Raw genomic sequence first — 21,581 nt, 5'->3', positions numbered from 1 at the left:
TTTCGAGGCTCAGGCAGGTCCCAATTCTCCTCGTCCAAAAGGACTCAAAAGGATCAGAGAGGCTCAGATTCTTGGCGGACTCAGTCACGCCCAAAAAAGACAGCAGGAAGAACCGTTACCAAGACGGCTTCCTCATGACTTTCAGCCTCCTCTCTCCGCATCCTCGGTCGGTGGCAGGCTCTCCCGCTTTGGCGACATTTGGCTGTCACAGGTCAAAGACCGTTGGGTGAAAGGACATTCTGTCTCACGGGTACAGGATAGAGTTCAGCTCTCGTCCTCCAACTCGTTTCTTCAGGACTTCCCCACCGCCCGACCGAGCCGATGCTCTGCTGCAGGCGGTGGCCGCTCTAAAGGCGGAAGGAGTGGTGACTTCCGTTCCTCTTCAGGAACAAGGTCACGGTTTTTACTCCAATCTGTTTTGTGGTGCCAAAGAAGGACGGGTCCTTTCGGCCCGTCCTGGATCTAAAGTTGCTCAACAAACACGTAAAAACCAGGAGGTTCCGGATGGAATCTCTACGCTCCGTCATAGCCTCAATGTCTCAAGGAGATTTCTTAGCATCAATAGACATCAAAGATGCTTATCTTCACGTGCCGATTCCGCCAGAGCATCAGCGTTTTCTACGCTTCGTTATAGAAAGCGAACACCTGCAGTTCGTAGCGTTACCTTTCGGGCTGGCAACAGCCCCTCGGGTCTTCACCAAGGTCATGGCAGCAGTAGTAGCTGTCCTGCACTCGCAGGGTCACTCCGTGATCCCGTATTTGGACGATCTACTTATAAAGGCACCCTCTCAAGAGGCATGCCAACACAGTCTGGACGTGGCACTGAAGACTCTCCAGAGTTTCGGGTGGATTATCAACTTTTCAAAGTCAAATCTAACCCCGACCCAATCACTAACATATCTTGGCATGGAGTTTCATACTCTCTCAGCGATAGTGAAGCTTCCACTGGACAAGCAGTGCTCTCTGCAGACAGGGGTGCAATCTCTCCTGCAGAACCAGTCCCACTCCTTGAGGCGCCTCATGCATTTCCTAGGGAAGATGGTGGCAGCAATGGAAGCAGTCCCTTTCGCGCAGTTTCATCTGCGCCCTCTACAATGGGACATTCTCCGCCAATGGGACGGGAAGTCGACGTCCCTCGACAGGGATGTCTCCCTCTCTCAGGCAGCCAAGGACTCTCTCCGATGGTGGCTTCTTCCCACCTCATTGTCAAAAGGAAAGTCGTTCCTACCCCCATCCTGGGCGGTGGTCACGACAGATGCGAGCCTATCAGGGTGGGAGCAGTGTTTCCTTCACCACAGGGCTCAGGGTACGTGGACTCAGAGAGAGTCCACCCTTCAGATCAATGTTCTGGAAATCAGAGCAGTCTATCTTGCTCTGCGAGCCTTCCAACAGTGGCTGGAGGGCAAGCAGATCCGGATTCAGTCGGACAATTCCACAGCGGTGGCGTACATCAACCACCAAGGGGGAACACGCAGTCGGCAAGCCTTTCAAGAAGTCCGGCGGATTCTGACGTGGGTGGAAAACACAGCATCCACCATATCCGCAGTTCACATCCCAGGCGTGGAAAACTGGGAAGCAGACTTTCTCAGTCGCCAGGGCATGGACGCAGGGGAATGGTCCCCTTCACCCCGGACGTGTTTCAGGAGATCTGTCGCCGCTGGGGGATGCCGGACGTCGACCTGATGGCGTCACGGCACAACAACAAGGTCCCGGTTTTCATGGCACGGTCTCACGATCACCGAGCTCTGGCGGCAGACGCCTTTGTTCAGGATTGGTCGCAGTTCCGACTACCTTATTGTGTTTCCACCTCTGGCATTGTTGCCCAGAGTGCTCCGCAAAATCAGGTCCGACTGCCGTTGCGCCATTCTCGTCGCTCCAGACTGGCCAAGGAGCGTCCCGAGGTCGTGGTACCCCCCCCCGCCCCCCCCCCCCCCCCCCCCCCCCCGGATCTGTGGCATCTTACGGTAGGACAACCGTGGGCGCTACCAGGCCGTCCAGACTTGCTGTCTCAAGGGCCGTTTTTCCATCTGAATTCTGCGGCCCTGAACCTGACTGTGTGGCCATTGAGTCTGGATCCTAGGGACCTCAGGTTTATCTCATGATGTTGTTGCCACCATGAGACAGGCTAGGAAACCATCCTCCGCCAAGATCTACCACAGAACGTGGAAGATATTCTTATCTTGGTGCTCCGCTCATGGAGTTTCTCCCTGGCCATTTGCATTGCCTATTTTTCTTTCCTTCCTGCAGTCTGGGTTGGAAAAAGGTTTGTCGCTTAGCTCCCCTTAAAGGACAAGTCTCTGCGCTATCCGTATTCTTTCAGAAGCGCCTGGCGCGACTTCCTAAGGTACGCACGTTCCTGCAAGGGGTTTGTCATATCGTTCCCCCTTACAAGCGGCCATTGGAACCCTGGGATCTGAACAAGGTTCTAATTGCTCTCCAGAAGCCAACCTTTCGAGCCTATGAGGAGATTTCCTTTTCTCGGCTTTCACAGAAAGTGGCTTTTCTGGTGGCGGTCACGTCTCTTCGGAGAGTGTCAGAGCTGGCGGCGTTATCTTGCAAATCTCCCTTCCTGGTGTTTCACCAAGACAAGGTAGTACTGCGTCCAATTCCAGAGTTTCTTCCCAAGGTGGTATCTTCCTTTCATCTCAATCAGGATATCACTTTACCATCTTTGTGTCCGCATCCAGTTCACCAATTTGAAAAGGGTTTGCATCTGTTGGACCTGGTGAGAGCACTCAGGATCTACATTTCCCGCACGGCGCCTCTGCGCCGTTCGGATGCACTCTTTATCCTGGTCGCTGGTCAGCATAAAGGGTCGCAAGCTTCCAAATCCACCCTTGCGCGGTGGATCAAGGAACCAATTCTTCACGCCTACCGTTCTGCTGGGCTTCCGACTCCTTCTGGACTGAAGGCCCATTCTACCAGAGCCGTGGGTGCGTCCTGGGCATTACGGCATCAGGCTACGGCTCAGCAGGTGTGCCAGAGCGGCTACCTGGTCGAGTCTGCACACTTTTACCAAGCATTATCAGGTGCATACCTACGCTTCGGCGGATGCCAGCCTAGGTAGACAAGTCCTGCAGGCGGCGGTGGCCCACCTGTAAGAAAGGGCTGCCTGACAGCCCGATCACGAGGTATTCTTTTACCCACCCAGGGACTGCTTTTGGACGTCCCAATTGTCTGGGTCTCCCAATTAGGAGCGAAAAAGAAGAAGGGAATTTTGTTTACTTACCGTAAATTCCTTTTCTTCTAGCTCCAATTGGGAGACCCCAGCACCCGCCCTGTTTTTTTCTTAGGGTATTTGTTTTTCGGGTGCACATGTTGTTCATGTTGATAAGTTACGTTCTCCGATATTGTTATCGGATTGAATTTGTTTTTGAAACAGTTATTGGCTTTCCTCCTTCTTGCTTTTGCACTAAACTGAGGGACCCGTGCTCCCCACGGGGGGTGTATAGCCAGAAGGGGAGGGGCCTTACACTTTTAAGTGTAGTACTTTGTGCGGCCTCCGGAGGCAGTAGCTATACACCCAATTGTCTGGGTCTCCCAATTGGAGCTAGAAGAAAAGGAATTTACGGTAAGTAAACAAAATTCCCTTCTTATTCTACTCACCTAGGGGGCGGTCAGGTCTAATGGGCGTCTCTGTTCTCGGGTCAATTGCCTATTCTTCCTTCCATCTGTGTCCTCCTTCATAGCTCACATAGGCCTCCATTGTGCTCCGGCACACTTCTCTGCCTTGCCGAGGGCAGAGCAAAGTACTGTAGTGCGCTCCCAGCACCAAACTGCCATCACTCAGGGTCTTTACCACTACTCCATGAGCGTATCACCCTATTCCTTATACTGATGGACCCTTTTTTCTTTATTGGGCACCTGATCTTAATATACAGGCTTCATAGGTTCCACCTCAATATACGAATAGGGCTTGACCTGCCCCCGATCATAGTTCTCGCCCACCACATAGGCTTTTACGAATACGTTTGTGTTAATCCTTGAATATTTGCTCTAATTAAACTGTGTCTATAGAGACAAAAAAATCCTTGGAAAAGACTCTTAAGGAAGCTGAAACGTTGGATCTCTGACACATATTTGTTTCGAAGCCTATCAACTAAGTGTTTAAATTTTCCATCTTTGCAAATTCCTTTTTGTGGACTATAGTGTGCCTTCATTAAGATGTCTTCTGAGCACCTATCTCAGTGATTGAACAGAGCACATCCCTGCTTTGTAGGAAGGGGTATAGCTGGTAGAAGCTAACACGTGTGCTTAAATGTCAGCCTCCTAATAGCAACAGCCCATGCCCAAGGTTCTTGTGCCCCCAATGAACTGTCTTTTTTTTTTTTTTTTTTTCTATTAACATTGGTATATCCTACACTTTTTCTCCCCAGTATTTACGACAACTTGGTGGGGTTTGCATCTCCTTTGGTAACGGATACATCAAATGAATGCACCAGCCCAATCTCCACCGCAACATATCTGCCCAGCTTTGCTGCAGGTAATTTACTCTTTGCGTTCAGTAACCTTTCCTTGGGCATATATATTTTTATTTTTTTTTAAATCATGCAGTGTTGTTTTAGTTAGCTTCATGCATATAACTGTGATATATGTACAGTTTTGTAAGAAAAGTGGAAGGCACATGCTTTCATTTGTTGTTTGATATGAAAGTGTTTCATTTCCTAAAATATATTTATATAATACTACTGTAGCTGTAGTACCCGGGATAGTAACTAAGTCTGTCCCCCTCTGTCCCACTCTCCCCCCTCTGTCCCACTCTCCCCCCTCTGTCCCACTCTCCCCCCTCTGTCCCACTCTCCCCCCTCTGTCCCACTCTCCCCCCTCTGTCCCACTCTCCCCCCTCTGTCCCACTCTCCCCCCTCTGTCCCACTCTCCCCCCTCTGTCCCACTCTCCCCCCTCTGTCCCACTCTCCCCCCTCTGTCCCACTCTCCCCCCTCTGTCCCACTCTCCCCCCTCTGTCCCACTCTCCCCCCTCTGTCCCACTCTCCCCCCTCTGTCCCACTCTCCCCCCTCTGTCCCACTCTCCCCCCCCCTCTGTCCCACTCTCCCCCCCCTCTGTCCCACTCTCCCCCCCTCTGTCCCACTCTCCCCCCCTCTGTCCCACTCTCCCCCCCTCTGTCCCACTCTCCACCCCCCTCTGTCCCACTCTCCCCCCCCCTCTGTCCCACTCTCCCCCCCCCTCTGTCCCACTCTCCCCCCCTCTGTCCCACTCTCCACCCCCCTCTGTCCCACTCTCCCCCCCTCTGTCCCACTCTCCCCCCCCCCTCTGTCCCACTCTCCCCCCCCCCCTCTGTCCCACTCTCCCCCCCCCCTCTGTCCCACTCTCCACCCCCCTCTGTCCCACTCTCCCCCCCTCTGTCCCACTCTCCCCCCCCTCTGTCCCACTCTCCCCCCCCTCTGTCCCACTCTCCACCCCCCTCTGTCCCACTCTCCCCCCCTCTGTCCCACTCTCCCCCCTCTGTCCCACTCTCCCCCCCCCCTCTGTCCCACTCTCCCCCCCCTCTGTCCCACTCTCCCCCCCTCTGTCCCACTCTCCACCCCCCTCTGTCCCACTCTCCCCCCCTCTGTCCCACTCTCCCCCCCCTCTGTCCCACTCTCCCCCCCCTCTGTCCCACTCTCCCCCCCTCTGTCCCACTCTCCACCCCCCTCTGTCCCACTCTCCCCCCCCTCTGTCCCACTCTCCCCCCCCCCCCCCTCTGTCCCACTCTTCCCCCCCCCCTCTGTCCCACTCTCCCCCCCCCCCTCTGTCCCACTCTCCACCCCCCTCTGTCCCACTCTCCCCCCCTCTGTCCCACTCTCCCCCCCCCTCTGTCCCACTCTCCCCCCCCTCTGTCCCACTCTCCCCCCCTCTGTCCCACTCTCCACCCCCCTCTGTCCCACTCTCCCCCCCCTCTGTCCCACTCTCCCCCCCCCCCCTCTGTCCCACTCTCCCCCCCCCCCCTCTGTCCCACTCTCCCCCCCCCCCTCTGTCCCACTCTCCCCCCCCCCCTCTGTCCCACTCTCCCCCCCCCCTCTGTCCCACTCTCCCCCCCCCTCTGTCCCACTCTCCCCCCCCTCTGTCCCACTCTCCCCCCCCTCTGTCCCACTCTCCCCCCCCCTCTGTCCCACTCTCCCCCCCCCCTCTGTCCCACTCTCCCCACCCCTCTGTCCCACTCTCCCCACCCCTCTGTCCCACTCTCCCCACCCCTCTGTCCCACTCTCCCCACCCCTCTGTCCCACTCTCCCCACCCCTCTGTCCCACTCTCCCCACCCCTCTGTCCCACTCTCTCCCCCCCCTCTGTCCCACTCTCTCTCCCCCCCCTCTGTCCCACTCTCTCCCCCCCCTCTGTCCCACTCTCTCCCCCCCCTCTGTCCCACTCTCTCCCCCCCCCTCTGTCCCACTCTCTCCCCCCCCCCCCTGTCCCACTCTCTCCCCCCCCCCCCTGTCCCACTCTCTCCCCCCCTTCTGTCCCACTCTCTCCCACCCCTTCTGTCCCACTCTCTCCCACCCCCTCTGTCCCACTCTCTCCCACCCCCTCTGTCCCACTCTCTCCCCACTCTCTCCCCCCCCTCTTCTGTCCCGCTCCCCCCCCCCCTCCTGTCCCATGTTATTTATAATAAATATATACTTTATTTTAGTTTTGTTCCATACCTGTTTACATTTCACAGCTGTGCGTAGCAACAATCTCCAGAAGACCCAGCCGGAGGGCATGTCTCAGAATGCAAAAAAGCCAATTCAGAAAACCTTGGCCCCGTCCGCAGATACCCCGCCTAGCACTGTCCCCGGGCCTGTCAAGTGTGCAGTTTCAAGTCCTAAAAAGGCAGTGCGGGATCCCAAAACTGGCAAAGGTACATGCCCTGAGCTCCATACTAACAATCTGCCTTTTCGAGCTTCTAATCCAGTATATATAAACAAAATCCTTCTGACTTTTCTTTCACCCCATTGTCCCTTCCTTTCTTTTTTAGCTGTGCAAGAACGAAATTCTTATGCAGTCAGCGTCTGGAAACGTGTGAAAGCCAAACTGGAGGGGAGAGACGTGGATCCGAACAGGAGGATGTCTGTTGCAGAGCAGGTACTTGATGAAAAAATATGATTTATATCATTTTAACCCCTTATTGGTCATGTGGTGTTGGTTTTTTTTTTTTGTTTTTTTTTTATGTATTGTCGATTGCTCCGCAGCTTCTTTACAAGAGCAATAACTTTTTTCATTTTCTGTTAACATCACCACATGAGAGCTTGTTTTTGCACAGTTGTAGATGTGAATGACATTAACTTTACCATATAACATACTAAGAAGCACTGAATTAAATTTCAATTCCCCCATTACTTTTTTGGAGGGTGGAGGGTTTTGTTTGTGCTCATTTCTTTTCATTTATGTTCATTTTATGCTAAAAATGACCTGGCGGTAACATTGGCACCTCTCCCAGGAAATTATTGCAATTGCACATGTTTTGTTATACACGAGTATTTCCTTTTGTCTGTATTAGAAGAACACACAAAAAAAATCAGAGAAAAGAAAGGCAAATTGGACGTAATTTCACGCAAAACTCCAAAAATGTCCCAGACAAAATTGTTGGCACCCTCAACTTAATATTTGGTTGCACACCTTTTGGAATTAATAACTGTAATCAATCGCTTCCTATAACCATCTACATCTTCTTACACCTCTCGTCTGGAATTTTCTACTCTTCTTTTGCAAACCGCTCCAGGTCTTTCATGTTTGAAAGCGCCTTCTCCCAAAATTCAGTTTTAACATCTGTCCACAGATTCAATGGGATTTAGATCCAGACTCATTGCTGCTGCTTCAGAACTCTCCAGCACTTTGTTTCCATCCATTTCTGGGGGCTTCTTGAAGTATGTTTGGGGTCATTGTCCCGCTGGAAGACCTATGACACAAACCCAGCTTTCTGACACTGGGCATTACCATTGTGACCCAAAATCCTTTGGTAGTCTTCAGATTTCATGATGCCTTGCACACAGTCAAGACACCCAGTGCCAGAGGCAGCAAAACAACCCCAAACATCTTTGAACCTCTACCATATTTAACTGCAGGTCCTATGTTCTTTTCTTTGTAGGCCCCATTACGGTTTTGGTAAACAGTAGAATGATGTGCTTTACGAAAAAGCTTCATCTTGGTCCCATCTGTTCACAAGACTTTTTCCCAGAAGTATTATGGCTTATTCAAGTATATTTTGCAAACTGCAGTCTAGCTTTTTATGTCTGTCAGCAGTTGGGTCCTCATGGGTCTCCTGCCATAACATTTCAAGCAAATATAGATGCATAATTTGCACTCACACTGATGCACCTTGAGCTTGCAGGACAGCTTTAATTTCTTTGGACCTTGATTGTGTCTGCTTATCCACTATCCAGACTATCCTGCGTTGCAATTTTTCTCTGCCATCCACATGCAAGGATATTAGCAACAGAACCGTGGGTTGTAAACTTCTTGATTATGTTGCGCAACGTGCACAAAGGAACATAAAGATCTCTAAAGATCGACTTGTAACCTTGAGATTGTTAAAAAATTAACAATTTTGGTTCTCAAGTCCTCAGACAGTTATCTTTTCACTTTTGTTCTCCATGCTTAGTGGGGCACACAATGCAAAAATTGAGTCAACTTCTCCCCTTTTTATCTGGTTTTAGGTGTGATTTTTATATTGCCCCCACATCTGTTACTTGTCACATGCATGAAACAAAGTTTACCCACAATTTTGGAAAAGTGCCAACAAGTTTTTGCCCCATTTTCGGAGTTTGTGTGAAATTGTCCAATTTTTTTTTTATTTATTTTTTTCTTTGTCGCTCCATTGGGAGACCCAGACAATTGGGTGTATAGCTTCTGCCTCCGGAGGCCACACAAAGTATTACACTTTAAAAAGTGTAACCCCTCCCCTCTGCCTATACACCCTCCCGTGCATCACGGGCTCCTCAGTTTTGTGCTTTGTGTTGAAGGAGGCACACATTCACTCAAGCTCCACATTTTAGTCAGCAGCAGCTGCTGATTATATCGGATGGAAGAAAAGAGGGCCCCAGGGCCCCCGGCATGCTCCCTTCTCACCCCACTAAGTCGGCGGTGCTGTTAAGGTTGAGGTACCCATTGTGGGTACAGAGGCTGGAGCCACATGCCGTTTTCCTTCCCCATCCCTTAGAGGCTCTGGGAGAAGTGGGATCCTAACCGGTCATCCAGGCACTGGGACCGGGCTCCCTCCGCAGCCCCTGTGGGAATCTGACGGACAGGAGACTTAATATCATCAGGGACAGGCCCTGCATCCGAAAGGTACTCTGTGTCCCCTTGGGGACGGTGTATGGAGCGCTCGTGTCACTGACACTGCAGCTGCTGCTGTTTTTTTAGGACGGCCGGGACTACCGCGCCGACCGTGCCTGTTTGTCGGCCGCGGTATTAAATTTAGTCCCCGGCTTCTGCGGCCTAGTACCATAACTCCCGCCCCCGGGCCTGCCAGTCAGGGGTAAGGGCGGGACGGTCGACCTGACGTCGACAGTGAGGGCTGGAGCATACTTTGGTGTCCTCCTCCCCCCTCACTGATCACTGTGGGGCACCAGATTCCCGCACTTTATTAGTCGCCGCCCACGGCTCCCTCCTCCCCTGAGAACTCTGGCAGCCATTTTTACAATCATTCTGCCGGTGGAGGATTTCAGGAAGAGCTCTGCAGCTCTGGGAGGCCCAAGGCAGGGAATCTGGTGGACACACAACCGCTTTGGGCGGTCGGTAAGCCACACCGGTCACCGGTGCTGGTTCCCCCAGGGTGCCGAAGTGTATATATTTATATAATATCTGTATACATTTTATCTGTTCGGCCGCATTGTTTTTTGCTTTGACTATATACCCTCAGTGATCACGCTCAGAGGAGACAACAGCATGTCGTCCGCAAAGAGCAAGGGTGCCAAGACACAGGGTTATTTTGCAACCTGCACCTCCTGTGCGGCTATGTTACCTGCAGGTTCCACCTACCCGCACTGTGAGCAATGCTCGGCCCCTGTTGCACTCGCTCAGCCGGAGCCTCGGGCACTGGTGGGGCCCTCGGCTCAGGTAGAACCCCCGGCCTCCACTGTCCAGGTGGCAGGGACAGAGTTTGCAGCTTTGGCTGAGAAACTCTGAGTCGCTGTCACAATCCATGGCTCAGTCTATGGACAGATGGTCTGCTAAGATACTGGAAGCTTTGCAGTCCAGATCGGTCCTTACACAGGCCTCGGGCACTGTGAGTTCATCGCCCCCAGGCCCCTCTCGGTCTGCGCAGCAGCGTGCTCCTGGAGTGACACCTGAGTCTCACGGGGAGGACTCCGACACGGACCACAGTCCCAGGCCGGCTAAGCGGGCTCGCTGGGAACCTTCCCCGACTTCATCACGCTGTTCGGGGTCTCAGCTTGAGGACTCTCTGGAGGATGAAGCGGAGGTCGCAGCTCAGGGCTCTGACCCTGACGTTGCTCTCAATCTAGATACACCTGAAGGGGACGCCATAGTAAATGATCTTATAGCGTCCATCAACCAGGTGCTAGATCTTTCTCCCCCACCTCCACCTATAGAGGAGTCTGCTTCGCAGCAGGAGAAACACCAGTTTAGGTTTCCTAAACGTACACGGAGTGCGTTCTTCGATCACTCTAACTTCAGAGATGCTGTCCAGAAGCACAGAGCATTTCCGGACAAGCGCTTTTCTAAGCGTCTTAATGACACACGCTACCCTTTTCCTGCTGACGTAGTTAAGGGTTGGGCTCAATGTCCCAAGGTGGATCCTCCAGTCTCTAGACTGGCGGCTAGATCCGTAGTATCAGTGGCAGATGGTTCATCGCTCAAGGATGCCACTGACAGGCAGATAGAGCTCCTAATGAAATCCATCTATGAAGCCATAGGTGCGTCTTTTGCCCCAGCCTTTGCAGCAGTGTGGGCACTTCAGGCTATCTCAGCTTGTCTATCTGAGATTAATGCGGTCACACGTACCTCTGCTCCGCAAGTTGCGTCTTTGACTTCTCAGGCGTCGGTATTTTCATCCTACGCCATTAATGCCGTCCTGGACTCTGCGAGCCGTACAGCGGTAGCGTCCGCCAATTCAGTGGCAGTCCGCAGGGCCATGTGGCTACGCGAATGGAAGGCAGACTCTGCTTCCAAGAAGTTCCTAACCGGTTTGCCATTTTCTGGCGACCGTTTGTTTGGCGAGCAATTGGATGAAATTATTAAGCAATCCAAGGGAAAGGATTCGTCCTTACCCCAGTCCAAGCCAAACAGACCGCAGCAACGAAAGATTCAGTCGAAGTTTCGGTCCTTTCGTCCCTCAGCCAAGTCCCAATCCTCCACGTCCAACAGGCCTCAGAAGGGCCAGAGGAACTCTTATGCATGGCGGTCTAAGTCACGTCCTCCAAAGACCGCCGGAGGCACCATCTCCAAGGCGGCCTCCTCATGACTTTCGGCCTCCCCAAACCGCATCCTCGGTCGGTGGCAGGCTCTCCCGCTTTTGCGGCGCCTGGTGGCCACATGTCCAAGACCGATGGGTGAGAGACATTCTGTCTCACGGTTACAGGATAGAGCTCAGCTCTCGTCCTCCGACTCGTTTCTTCAGAACATCTCCGCCCCCCGAGCGAGCCGATGCACTTTTTCAGGCGGTGAACACTCTGAGGACAGAAGGAGTTGTGATCCCCGTTCCCCTTCAAGAACGTGGTCGCGGCTTTTACTCCAACTTGTTCGTGGTGCCAAAAAAGGACGGATCATTCCGTCCTGTTCTGGACCTCAAACTGTTCAACAGACACGTGAGAACCAGACGGTTTCGCATGGAATCTCTCCGCTCGGTCATCGCTTCGATGTCACAAGGAGATTTCCTAGCATCAATCGACATCAGGGATGCTTATCTCCATGTGCCGATTGCACCAGAGCATCAACGCTTCCTGCGTTTCGCCATCTGGGACGAACACCTTCAGTTTGTGGCACTGCCTTTCGGCCTGGCGACAGCCCCACGGGTCTTCACCAAGGTCATGGCATCCGTGGTAGCGGTCCTACACTCTCAGGGCCACTCGGTGATCCCTTAATTAGACGATCTCCTAGTCAAGGCTCCCTCCCGGGCGGCATGCCAACACAGCCTGACCATTGCTCTGGAGACTCTCCAGAGGTTCGGGTGGATCATCAATTTCCTAAAGTCAAAATTGACACCGACCCAATCACTGACGTACCTCGGGATGGAGTTTCATACTCTCTCAGCAATAGTCAAGCTTCCGCTGGACAAACAGCGTTCGCTGCAGACAGGGGTGCACTCTCTTCTTCGGGCCCAGTCACACCCCTTGCGGCGCCTCATGCACTTCCTAGGGAAGATGGTGGCAGCTATGGAGGCAGTTCCCTTTGCGCAGTTTCATCTGCGTCCACTTCAATGGGACATTCTCCGCAAATGGGACAGGAGGTCGACGTCCCTAGACAGGAACGTCTCTCTTTCACTGGCAGCCAAAACCTCTCTTCAGTGGTGGCTTCTTCCCACTTCTTTGTCGAGGGGAAAATCCTTCCTGCCCCCATCCTGGGCTGTGGTCACGACGGACGCGAGTCTGTAAGGGTGGGGAGCGGTTTTTCTCCACCACAGAGCTCAGGGAACCTGGACTCCGACAGAGTCCTCCCTTCAGATCAATGTTCTGGAGATAAGGGCAGTGTATCTAGCCCTAAAGGCGTTCCATCGGTGGCTGGAGGGCAGGCAGATCCGCATACAGTCGGACAACGCCACGGCGGTTGCGTACATCAACCACCAGGGCGGCACACGCAGTCGTCAAGCCTTCCAAGAAGTTCGGCGGATTCTGCTGTGGGCGGAGGCCACAGCCTCCACCATCTCCGCAGTTCACATCCCGGGCGTAGAAAACTGGGAAGCAGACTTTCTCAGTCGCCAGGGCATGGACGCAGGGGAATGGTCTCTTCACCCGGACGTGTTTCAAGAGATCTGTTGCCGCTGGGGAACGCCGGACGTCGACCTCATGGCGTCTCGGCACAACAACAAAGTCCCGGCTTTCATGGCACGGTCTCAAGATCACAGAGCGCTGGCGGCGGACGCATTAGTTCAGGATTGGTCGCAGTTTCGACTGCCTTATGTATTTCCTCCTCTAGCACTGCTGCCCAGAGTGTTACGCAAAATCAGGTCCGACTGCCGCCGCGCCATCCTCGTCGCTCCAGACTGGCCGAGGAGGTCGTGGTACCCGGATCTGTGGCACCTCACGGTGGGTCAACCGTGGGCACTCCCAGACCGCCCAGACTTGCTGTCTCAAGGGCCATTTTTCCATCTGAATTCTGCGGCCCTCAACCTGACTGTGTGGCCATTGAGTCCTGGCTCCTAGTGTCTTCAGTGTTATCTCAAGATGTCATTGCCACTATGAGACAGGCCAGGAAACCAACGTCTGCCAAGATCTATTACAGGACTTGGAGGATCTTTTTATCCTGGTGCTCTGATCAGGGTTTTTCCCCCTGGCCGTTTACCTTGCCCACTTTTCTTTCCTTCCTTCAATCAGGAATGGACAAGGGTTTGTCGCTCGGTTCTCTCAAGGGACAAGTATCGGCGCTTTCCGTGTTTTTTCAAAAGCGTCTAGCCAGGCTTCCGCAGGTCCGCACGTTCCTGCAGGGAGTTTGCCACATAGTCCCACCTTACAAGAGGCCGCTGGAACCATGGGATCTTAACAGAGTGCTGAAGGCTCCTCAGAAACCACCTTTCGAGCCACTGCGGGATGTCTCTCTATCACGTCTTTCGCAGAAGGTGGCATTTCTAGTGGCAGTTACATCGCTCCGTAGAGTGTCTGAGTTGGCAGCGCTGTCATGCAAAGCCCCCTTCCTGGTTTTTCACCAGGATAAGGTGGTTCTGCGTCCGGTCCCGGAATTTCTCCCTAAGGTGGTATCCCCTTTTCATCTCAATCAGGATATCTCCTTACCTTCATTTTGCCCTCATCCAGTTCACCAATGTGAAAAGGATTTGCACTTGCTAGATCTAGTGAGAGCACTCCGGCTCTACATTTCTCGCACGGCGCCCCTGCGCCATTCTGATGCGCTCTTTGTCCTTGTCGCTGGCCAGCGTAAGGGTTCGCAGGCTTCCAAGTCAACCTTGGCTCGGTGGATCAAGGAACCGATTCTTGAAGCCTACCGTTCTTCTGGGCTTCCGATTCCTTCAGGGCTAAAAGCCCATTCTACCAGAGCCGTGGGTGCATCCTGGGCATTGCGGCACCAGGCTACGGCTCAGCAGGTGTGTCAGGCGGCTACCTGGTCGAGTCTGCACACTTTCACGAAACACTATCAGGTGCATGCCTATGCTTCGGCAGATGCCAGTCTAGGTAGGCGAGTCCTTCAGGCGGCGGTTGCCCACCTGTAAGAAGGGGCCGTTTTCGGCTCTTTTTATCGAGGTATTCTTTTACCCACCCAGGGACTGCTTTTGGACGTCCCAATTGTCTGGGTCTCCCAATGGAGCGACAAAGAAGGGAATTTTGTTTACTTACCGTAAATTCCTTTTCTTCTAGCTCCTATTGGGAGACCCAGCACCCGCCCCTGTTCCCTTCGGGCTGTTGTTCTTTTGTGTACACATGTTGTTCATGTTGAATTGTTCTTTTGGTTCATGGTTCAGTTCTCCGAACATCCTTCGGATTGAATTTACCTTAGACCAATTTATAAGTTTCCTCCTTCCTGCTTTTGCACCAAAACTGAGGAGCCCGTGATGCACGGGAGGGTGTATAGGCAGAGGGGAGGGGTTACACTTTTTAAAGTGTAATACTTTGTGTGGCCTCCGGAGGCAGAAGCTATACACCCAATTGTCTGGGTCTCCCAATAGGAGCTAGAAGAAAAGGAATTTACGGTAAGTAAACAAAATTCCCTTCTTTGTGTGCAAGACACACAAAGGAGATAAACATATGTATAACAATACATATGTTGCAAAAATATGCTGCAAAAAAAAAAAATGTGTGTGTGTGTATATGTATACATAAAATAAAGTTTCAAGCCCTTTTAGGGGACTTTAATATTTTATTGCTTGTTCAATATAATGCAACACTACAGCATTTCAGTATATATAAGAATGTCTCCTCTTCGATAGCACCCCGGCTGCCATGCAAGCCAGAAGCACCCTTGATCATATAGCTTGTGACCTAATGGTGGTGAAACATATACTTGCTACCGTCATATAATAGTAGTATTTAAGTGGTTAAACAGCAGCCATTGAAGCTAGTTCCCATCTCTGAGTTAGGCAGGTGCAGGCTGTATAACACAGCTGGAACCTACCATGTATGGGGCAGGCTCCGCTTCGGAGTCCGCTCCATACACCAGCACCTAATGGATGACCTATATGTACGTCATGCTTAAGGAGTAGATGGCACGGAAAGGGTTGATATTTCTGAATGTGTTACGAGAAATATTGTGGAGTGGGATTATCATACACAATCACGTAGTTTGTGTATCCAGCAGTGACGGGCTACGGTTGTTATACAAAAGCGTTTAGAGAGTATACAAAACACATGTATATGCTTTGTAGTGCATTTTTTGAGAATTTTCTTTGTGGGGTTTTTTTGTTTAACTTTTACCAATTCAGATTTTTATTTTTTTAACTTTAATTTCAGGTGGACTTTGTGATTAAGGAGGCAACAAACCTAGATAACCTGGCGCAGCTGTATGAAGGTTGGACAGCTTGGGTGTGAGAGAGAAGACTGCAAATACGCCTGGTTCAGCTCAGTCCGAAATCCACCAGAATCAATCAAGTCTCAGGCATCCACAGCCGCGCCAAGGCCGGTGGCGATGTATACTGGGGGCTTAATCTAGGAAATCCTGGTGCAGTGGGAAAAGGAATCCCACAGGAACGCTGCACCCAGAGAAATGTTAAACATCAATGGTCAGCAGTCCTCAGGGCACAGAGTATAACGCTCACCGTCTGGTTAACGTGATTGTCTTTCTGCCATGGAAGATCTGACAAAATCTGTCTGACAAACGGCTGCAGGAAGAAATTGGTCTCCAGACAGCATGGTGATCTCGAACTCTCTTCCATGTGACCCTGTCAACAATTGAGGAAATGCTACACCCTGTTCGTAAAGGGGGGAAAACTGGGGCCATCAAGAATTTGCCGTGAAGAAGATGCTGTCCGTTTTCTTGGGTTACTCTTGTTGCTTGGCAACATTACTGGTTGCGTTTGACCAGTTTAGCACAGAAGAGGCTAGGAGATGAAGCATGGCCTTTAATAATCATAAAAAAACAAAACATAGCTGAAAAGAAGCAGCCAAAGAACAGAATTGTGAAGATAGGTGGACTTCTACGAAGAAGAAAAAGCCTTGTTCTCCATTCTTTTCTTCCCCTAAATGCTCGTAGTTTAGGAGACTTGTTTATTTTCAACTCTTGTAGTCCTCACACAGTAGTCCGCTTTATAGTATGTATGTCCGCTAGTTGAGATATCTGGGGGGGGGGAGAAAAAACAAAACTTGGGGCTTTGGAAAACATTCATAGAGATGATTCCCGATGGGTATGTCTAGTGTTACCCGCGTCCAGTTTCGTGACGGGATCAGCACTGTGCATTTTGGAACCACAGCCAGTTCTTCCATCATAAACCTGTTCCTGTTCTAGTATTTTCCCCGACTCTGTCATTTTTAGTTTTACTTTATTTTGGTTTTTTTCTTTCCTTTTAGTTCTCGCTGACAGTCATACAATAAAGTGTTGTTCTGGTGGAGGTAGATTGCAGTGGTGGTTAATTCACTATTACAAAGGATTTTTTTTCTTTCTAGGTAAGATATGAGATTTCTTGCCGAAGCAGCACAATCTCCCTATCCTGGAGTGTCGTTCAGTTATTCAGCTCCAAATTGTGCACGGTTTTCCTAAAGTGCACGACATTTAGTAAGGCCACTTTCACACTGCGTTGCGATCTGCATTCTGTGGTCCCGTCAGTGCTTCCATCCAAACCTCCTATAAAAAGGCCGACTGGGCCATTGGCAATAATGGTGCAGACTGAGTCACCGTGTGCTCTGTCGGGCACCATTTTCGGGAGTATAGGCTTTCTGGAGGTGGATACACAGACATAGTATACTCTGGAAAGTGTATACCGTATTTTTTGTTTCATAGCATGCACCGGATCCCAAATTTAGAGAAAAAAATGTAAATAACAAAATATTGGGTCCGTCTTATAATCCGGTGGTGTTTTACCAGAGTAGGGGGTGGTAGCGGTGGTGCAGCGGGGTTACAGGAGGCAGGAACGGTGCCTAGAGTAGGGCGATGGTGCAGGCGCAGGCTGCGGGTGCTATGTAGGCCGTGTGGAGTAGGGTGATGCTGTAGGCGGTGTGGTATGTGTCCCAGATGCTCTGGCGGCGGTGCGAGCTTCAAAGAAATGGCGCCCGGAGTCGGCGCATGCGCAGATTGAGCTATCAACGCAATGACAAGCAGAGATCTCATCTGCACACGTATCGACTCTGGGCGCCATTATTTGACGTTCACGCCGGCGCTGACAGAACATCTGGGACACCCGCCGCACTGTCTGCAGCATCACCCTACTCCACACAGCCTGCACAGCAGCCCATAGCACAGCCCACACAGTGCCCGCAGCCAGCACAGCACCCATTCTCCACCTCCCGGTAAGCTACATTCATATTATAAGACGCACCCCTTCATTTTTCTCCCAAATTTTTGGGAGGGAAAGTGCATCTTCTAATCAAAAAAATATGGTACTCCCGTAAATGGTGCAAGACAGAGCACACGATGACTCCATCTACACCTTTATAGTCAATGGTCCCTTCCGCACATAATTCTGAAACTTGTTTTGCGGGGGGTTTGGACGGAAGCCCCGAATGGACCACTGAACGTAGATCGGAACGCAGTGTGAAAGCGGCCCAAGAGTAATACAAATTTCAGGGGTTTTTTTTATATATATTTTTGTGGGGGGGTGGGGGTTTAATTCCCTGCCTCCACTTCTTGGTAAGTTTTTGTAGGAGCAAGCACTGCTTTTCTGACCTCTCCAAAGACACGTGATCAGTCCTGATCTTCAGTTGGCTACCGTAGTTGCATCTTAGTTTCTGCTGACTTATTGTAAATCTCTATGAATGATTTTAAAAACGAACATTATTGGGGTTTTTTTTTTGTTTTTTTTTGTGATTTTCCTTGTATTTACTTTCATATTTTTTTTTTTTTTTAAATAGCCGTTGTATTCCCATGCATTGGTCTGTGATTTGTTGACTTGGTGCAATGTGAGAACCGAATGATCTGCAATCTGATGATCCTGGATGCTACGATGAGCACACATTCTGCCTTTTTAGAAAAAAGAATAAAAAAATCTTAATCCAACCAGCAGCTGCCATGAAACAGTTCACCACGTTACCAGCAATATTTTACAGTAGGAGCATGCCATGTGCTTTACCTTTTACCCTTCCTCGCGATGGAGGACTGCAGCACATGGTGACAAAATGCATTGTCCGCTCACTCACTCTGATGAGAACTGTTTGAGAATTTACATCATTTTTTTTTTCCTCTTTGACGTCCCCCCTTCCACCCCACCCCCCTCTCCAAATCTAAAGTATTAACAGAACAGTAAGCAAAAAAAAATGTAATATTTGTGGGCAGTCTGTAGGAACTGACGCCCATTTTTACTCCGATATGGCCAGGTCAAAGTATATCAATGCTGAGATATGCATGCCTGTATTGTGTACCAGCAGACGTTGCTACTAAGGTGATGGTAAGACTTTGTGTTTCAGAATTCTACGTGAACATACGACTTTTTTTTTTTTGGCCACTTTTTACTATTGTTAACAGAAATCCATGTAAGATATAGATAAAGTGAGGAAAAGACTGTGTTACATTTAATTTAATGAGAAATGTTAGCATTTAGTGCACTTCACAGACACCTGTAATATTACATTTCTGCTTTATGATACAAAGGACTATGAAGAATCAAAAAAATCTTAATTGTTTAAATAAAATTACATTCTTCCTATTAAACTGTATTTGGTTTTTGATAACTGGATGGCGTTTAGTTCTGAAATTGAAAAAAGTGTGTGTGTATATGTGTGTATATAAATGTGTGTGTGTGGATATATATATATAGATAGAGATATAGAGAGATAGAGATAGAGATAGAGATAGATATATATATATTACAGACCGAAAGTCTGGACACACCTCATTCAGTTTTCTTTATTTTCAGGACTCTGAAAATTGTAGATTCACATTGAGGGCATCAAAACTATGAATTAAAACATGTGGAGTGAAATACTTTAAAAAGTGTGAAACAACTGAAAATATGTCTTATATTCTAGGTTCTTCAAAGTAGCCACCTTTTGCTTTGATTACTGATTTGCACACTCTTGGCATTCTCTTTATGAGCTTCAAGAGATAGTCACCGGAAATGGTCTTCCAACAGTCTAGAAGGAGTCCCCAGAGATGCTTAGCACTTGTTGTCCCTTTTGCCTTCACTCTGCGGTCCAGCTCACCCCAAACCATCTCGATTGGGTTCAGATTTGGTAACTCTGGAGACCAGGTCATCTGGCGTAGCATCCCATCACTCTCCTTCTTAGTCAAATCGCCCTTACACAGCCTGGAGGTGTGTTTGGGGTCATTGTCCTGTTGAAAAATAAATGATGGTGCAACTAAACGCAAACCAGATGGAATAGCATGCCGCTGCAATATGCTGTGGTAGTCATGATGGTTCTGTATGCCTTCAATTTTGAATAAATCCCCAACAGTGTCACCAGCAAAGCACCTCTACACCATCACACCTCCTCCGCCATGCTTCACAGTGGGAACCAGGCATGTAGAGTCCATCCGTTCACCTTTTCTAGAAAGACACGGTGGTTGGCTCCAAAGATCTCAAATTTGGACTCATCAGACCAAAGCACAGATTTCCACTGGTCTAATGTCCATTCCTTGTGTTCTTTAGCCCAAACAAGTCTCTTCTGCTTGTTGCCTGTCCTTAGCAGTGGTTTCCTAGCAGCTGTTTCTTTGTCGCTCCATTGGGAGACCCAGACAATTGGGTGTAAAGCTTCTGCCTCCGGAGGCCACACAAAGTATTACACTTTAAAAAGTGTAACCCCTCCCCTCTGCCTATACACCCTCCCGTGGATCACGGGCTCCTCAGTTTTATGCTTTGTGTGGAAGGAGGCACACATCCACTCATGCATTCTCATATTAGTTATGTCGGTTGGAAGAAAAGAGGGCCCCCACGGGGTCCCCGGCATGTTCCCTTCTCACCCCACTACGTCGGCGGTGTTGTTAAGGTTGAAGTACCCATTGCGGGTACAAAGGCTGGAGCCACATGCCGTCTCCTTCACCATCCCTTAGCGGCTCTGGGAGACGTGGGATCCTAAGCGGTCATCCATTTACTGGGACCGTGCTCCCTCCGCAGCCCCTGTGGGAACCTGCCGGACCGGAGCCTATTCAACCTCAGGGACCGGGCCCTGCAACTCAAAGGTACTCTGTGTCCCCATTGGGGACTGTGCAGGGAGCGCACCTTCTCCCCGGAAGCTGCGGCAGCTGCTGAATTGAGAAGGCTTGGGGACTTCCGCGCCGACCGTGCCTGCTTGTCGGGCGCGGTCTCAAATTTAGTCCCCGGCTTCATCGCGGCCTAGTCGCAAAAATCCCGCCCCCGGGCCTGCCTGTCAGGGGTAAGGGCGGGATTACCGACCTGACGTCGGATGTGAGGGCTGGAGCATCCTGCATGTTTTCCTCCCCCCTCACTGATCACTGTGGGGACCCCAGATTCCCGCACTTTCCTGGCGCCGCCCACGGCTCCACTCCTCCCCTGAGAGCTCCGGCAGCCATTTTTTGGCATTCTGCCGGTGGAGGATTCTCCGTGAACAGCTCTGCAGCTCCGGGGGACCTAAGGCAGGGAATCTGGAGGACACACTCCGCTTGTTAGCGGTCGGTAAGCCACACCGGTCACCCGGTGCTGGTCCCCCTAGGGTGCCGGAATAGATACGTGTATATATATATATATATATCTGTTCGGTCGGGCTGTATACCCCTTTTTTCCCATATACCCTCAGTGATCACTCTCCTAGGAGACAACAGCATGTCGTCCACAAGGAGCAAAGTTGTTAAGGCACAGGGTTTTTTTGCGGCCTGTACCTCTTGTGGGGCTATGTTACCTGCGGGTTCCACCTACCCTCACTGTGAGCAATGCTCGACCCCTGTTTCGCTTGCTCAGCCGGAGCCTCGGTCACTAGTGGGCCCCTCGGCTCACGTAGACCCCCCTGCTCCCCCTGTCCAGGCGGTAGGGACAGAGTTCGCCTCTTTTGCTGAGAAACTCTGAGTCACTTTCACAATCCATAGCTCAGTCTATGGACAAATGGTCTGCCAAGCTGCTAGAAGCTTTGCAGTCCAGACCGGTCCTTTCACAGGCCCCGGCCCCTGTTGGCTCATCGCCTCCAGGCCCCCCTCGGTCCGCGCCGCAGCGCGCTCCCAGGTTGGCCCCTAGGTCTCAGGCGGAGGACTCCTGCCCGGACCACAGTCCTAGACCGGCTAAGCATGCTCGCTGGGAATCTTCCCCGACTTCTTCACGCTGCTCGGGTTCCCAGCTTGAGGACTCTCTGGAGGACGAGGCGGACGTCGCAGCTCAGGGCTCTGACCCTGACGTCGCCCTTAACCTTGATACACCTGAAGGGGACGCCTTAGTGAATGATCTTATCTCGTCC

General features: G+C 51.0%; 1 protein-coding gene across 1 annotated transcript in view; it reads left to right on the top strand.

The window, feature by feature from the left end:
- SMG1 (SMG1 nonsense mediated mRNA decay associated PI3K related kinase) overlaps nt 1–18,891 on the top strand; it is a 468,962-nt gene extending 450,071 nt beyond the window's left edge. The window contains exons 57-60 of the mRNA XM_075319739.1: nt 4,377–4,483; nt 6,653–6,832; nt 6,950–7,056; nt 15,546–18,891. Coding sequence (XP_075175854.1) covers nt 4,377–4,483; nt 6,653–6,832; nt 6,950–7,056; nt 15,546–15,623 — 472 coding nt within the window. The 3' untranslated portion in view covers nt 15,624–18,891. The remainder of the gene's footprint in view (nt 1–4,376; nt 4,484–6,652; nt 6,833–6,949; nt 7,057–15,545) is intronic.
- The last annotated feature ends 2,690 nt before the right edge of the window (nt 18,892–21,581 follow it).

The sequence above is a fragment of the Anomaloglossus baeobatrachus genome, chromosome 7 (genome assembly GCF_048569485.1).
Source record: "Anomaloglossus baeobatrachus isolate aAnoBae1 chromosome 7, aAnoBae1.hap1, whole genome shotgun sequence".
Lineage (NCBI taxonomy): Eukaryota > Metazoa > Chordata > Amphibia > Anura > Aromobatidae > Anomaloglossus > Anomaloglossus baeobatrachus.
Note: the sequence above shows the minus strand (reverse complement) of the source record. Positions and strands in the feature narration are given on the sequence as shown.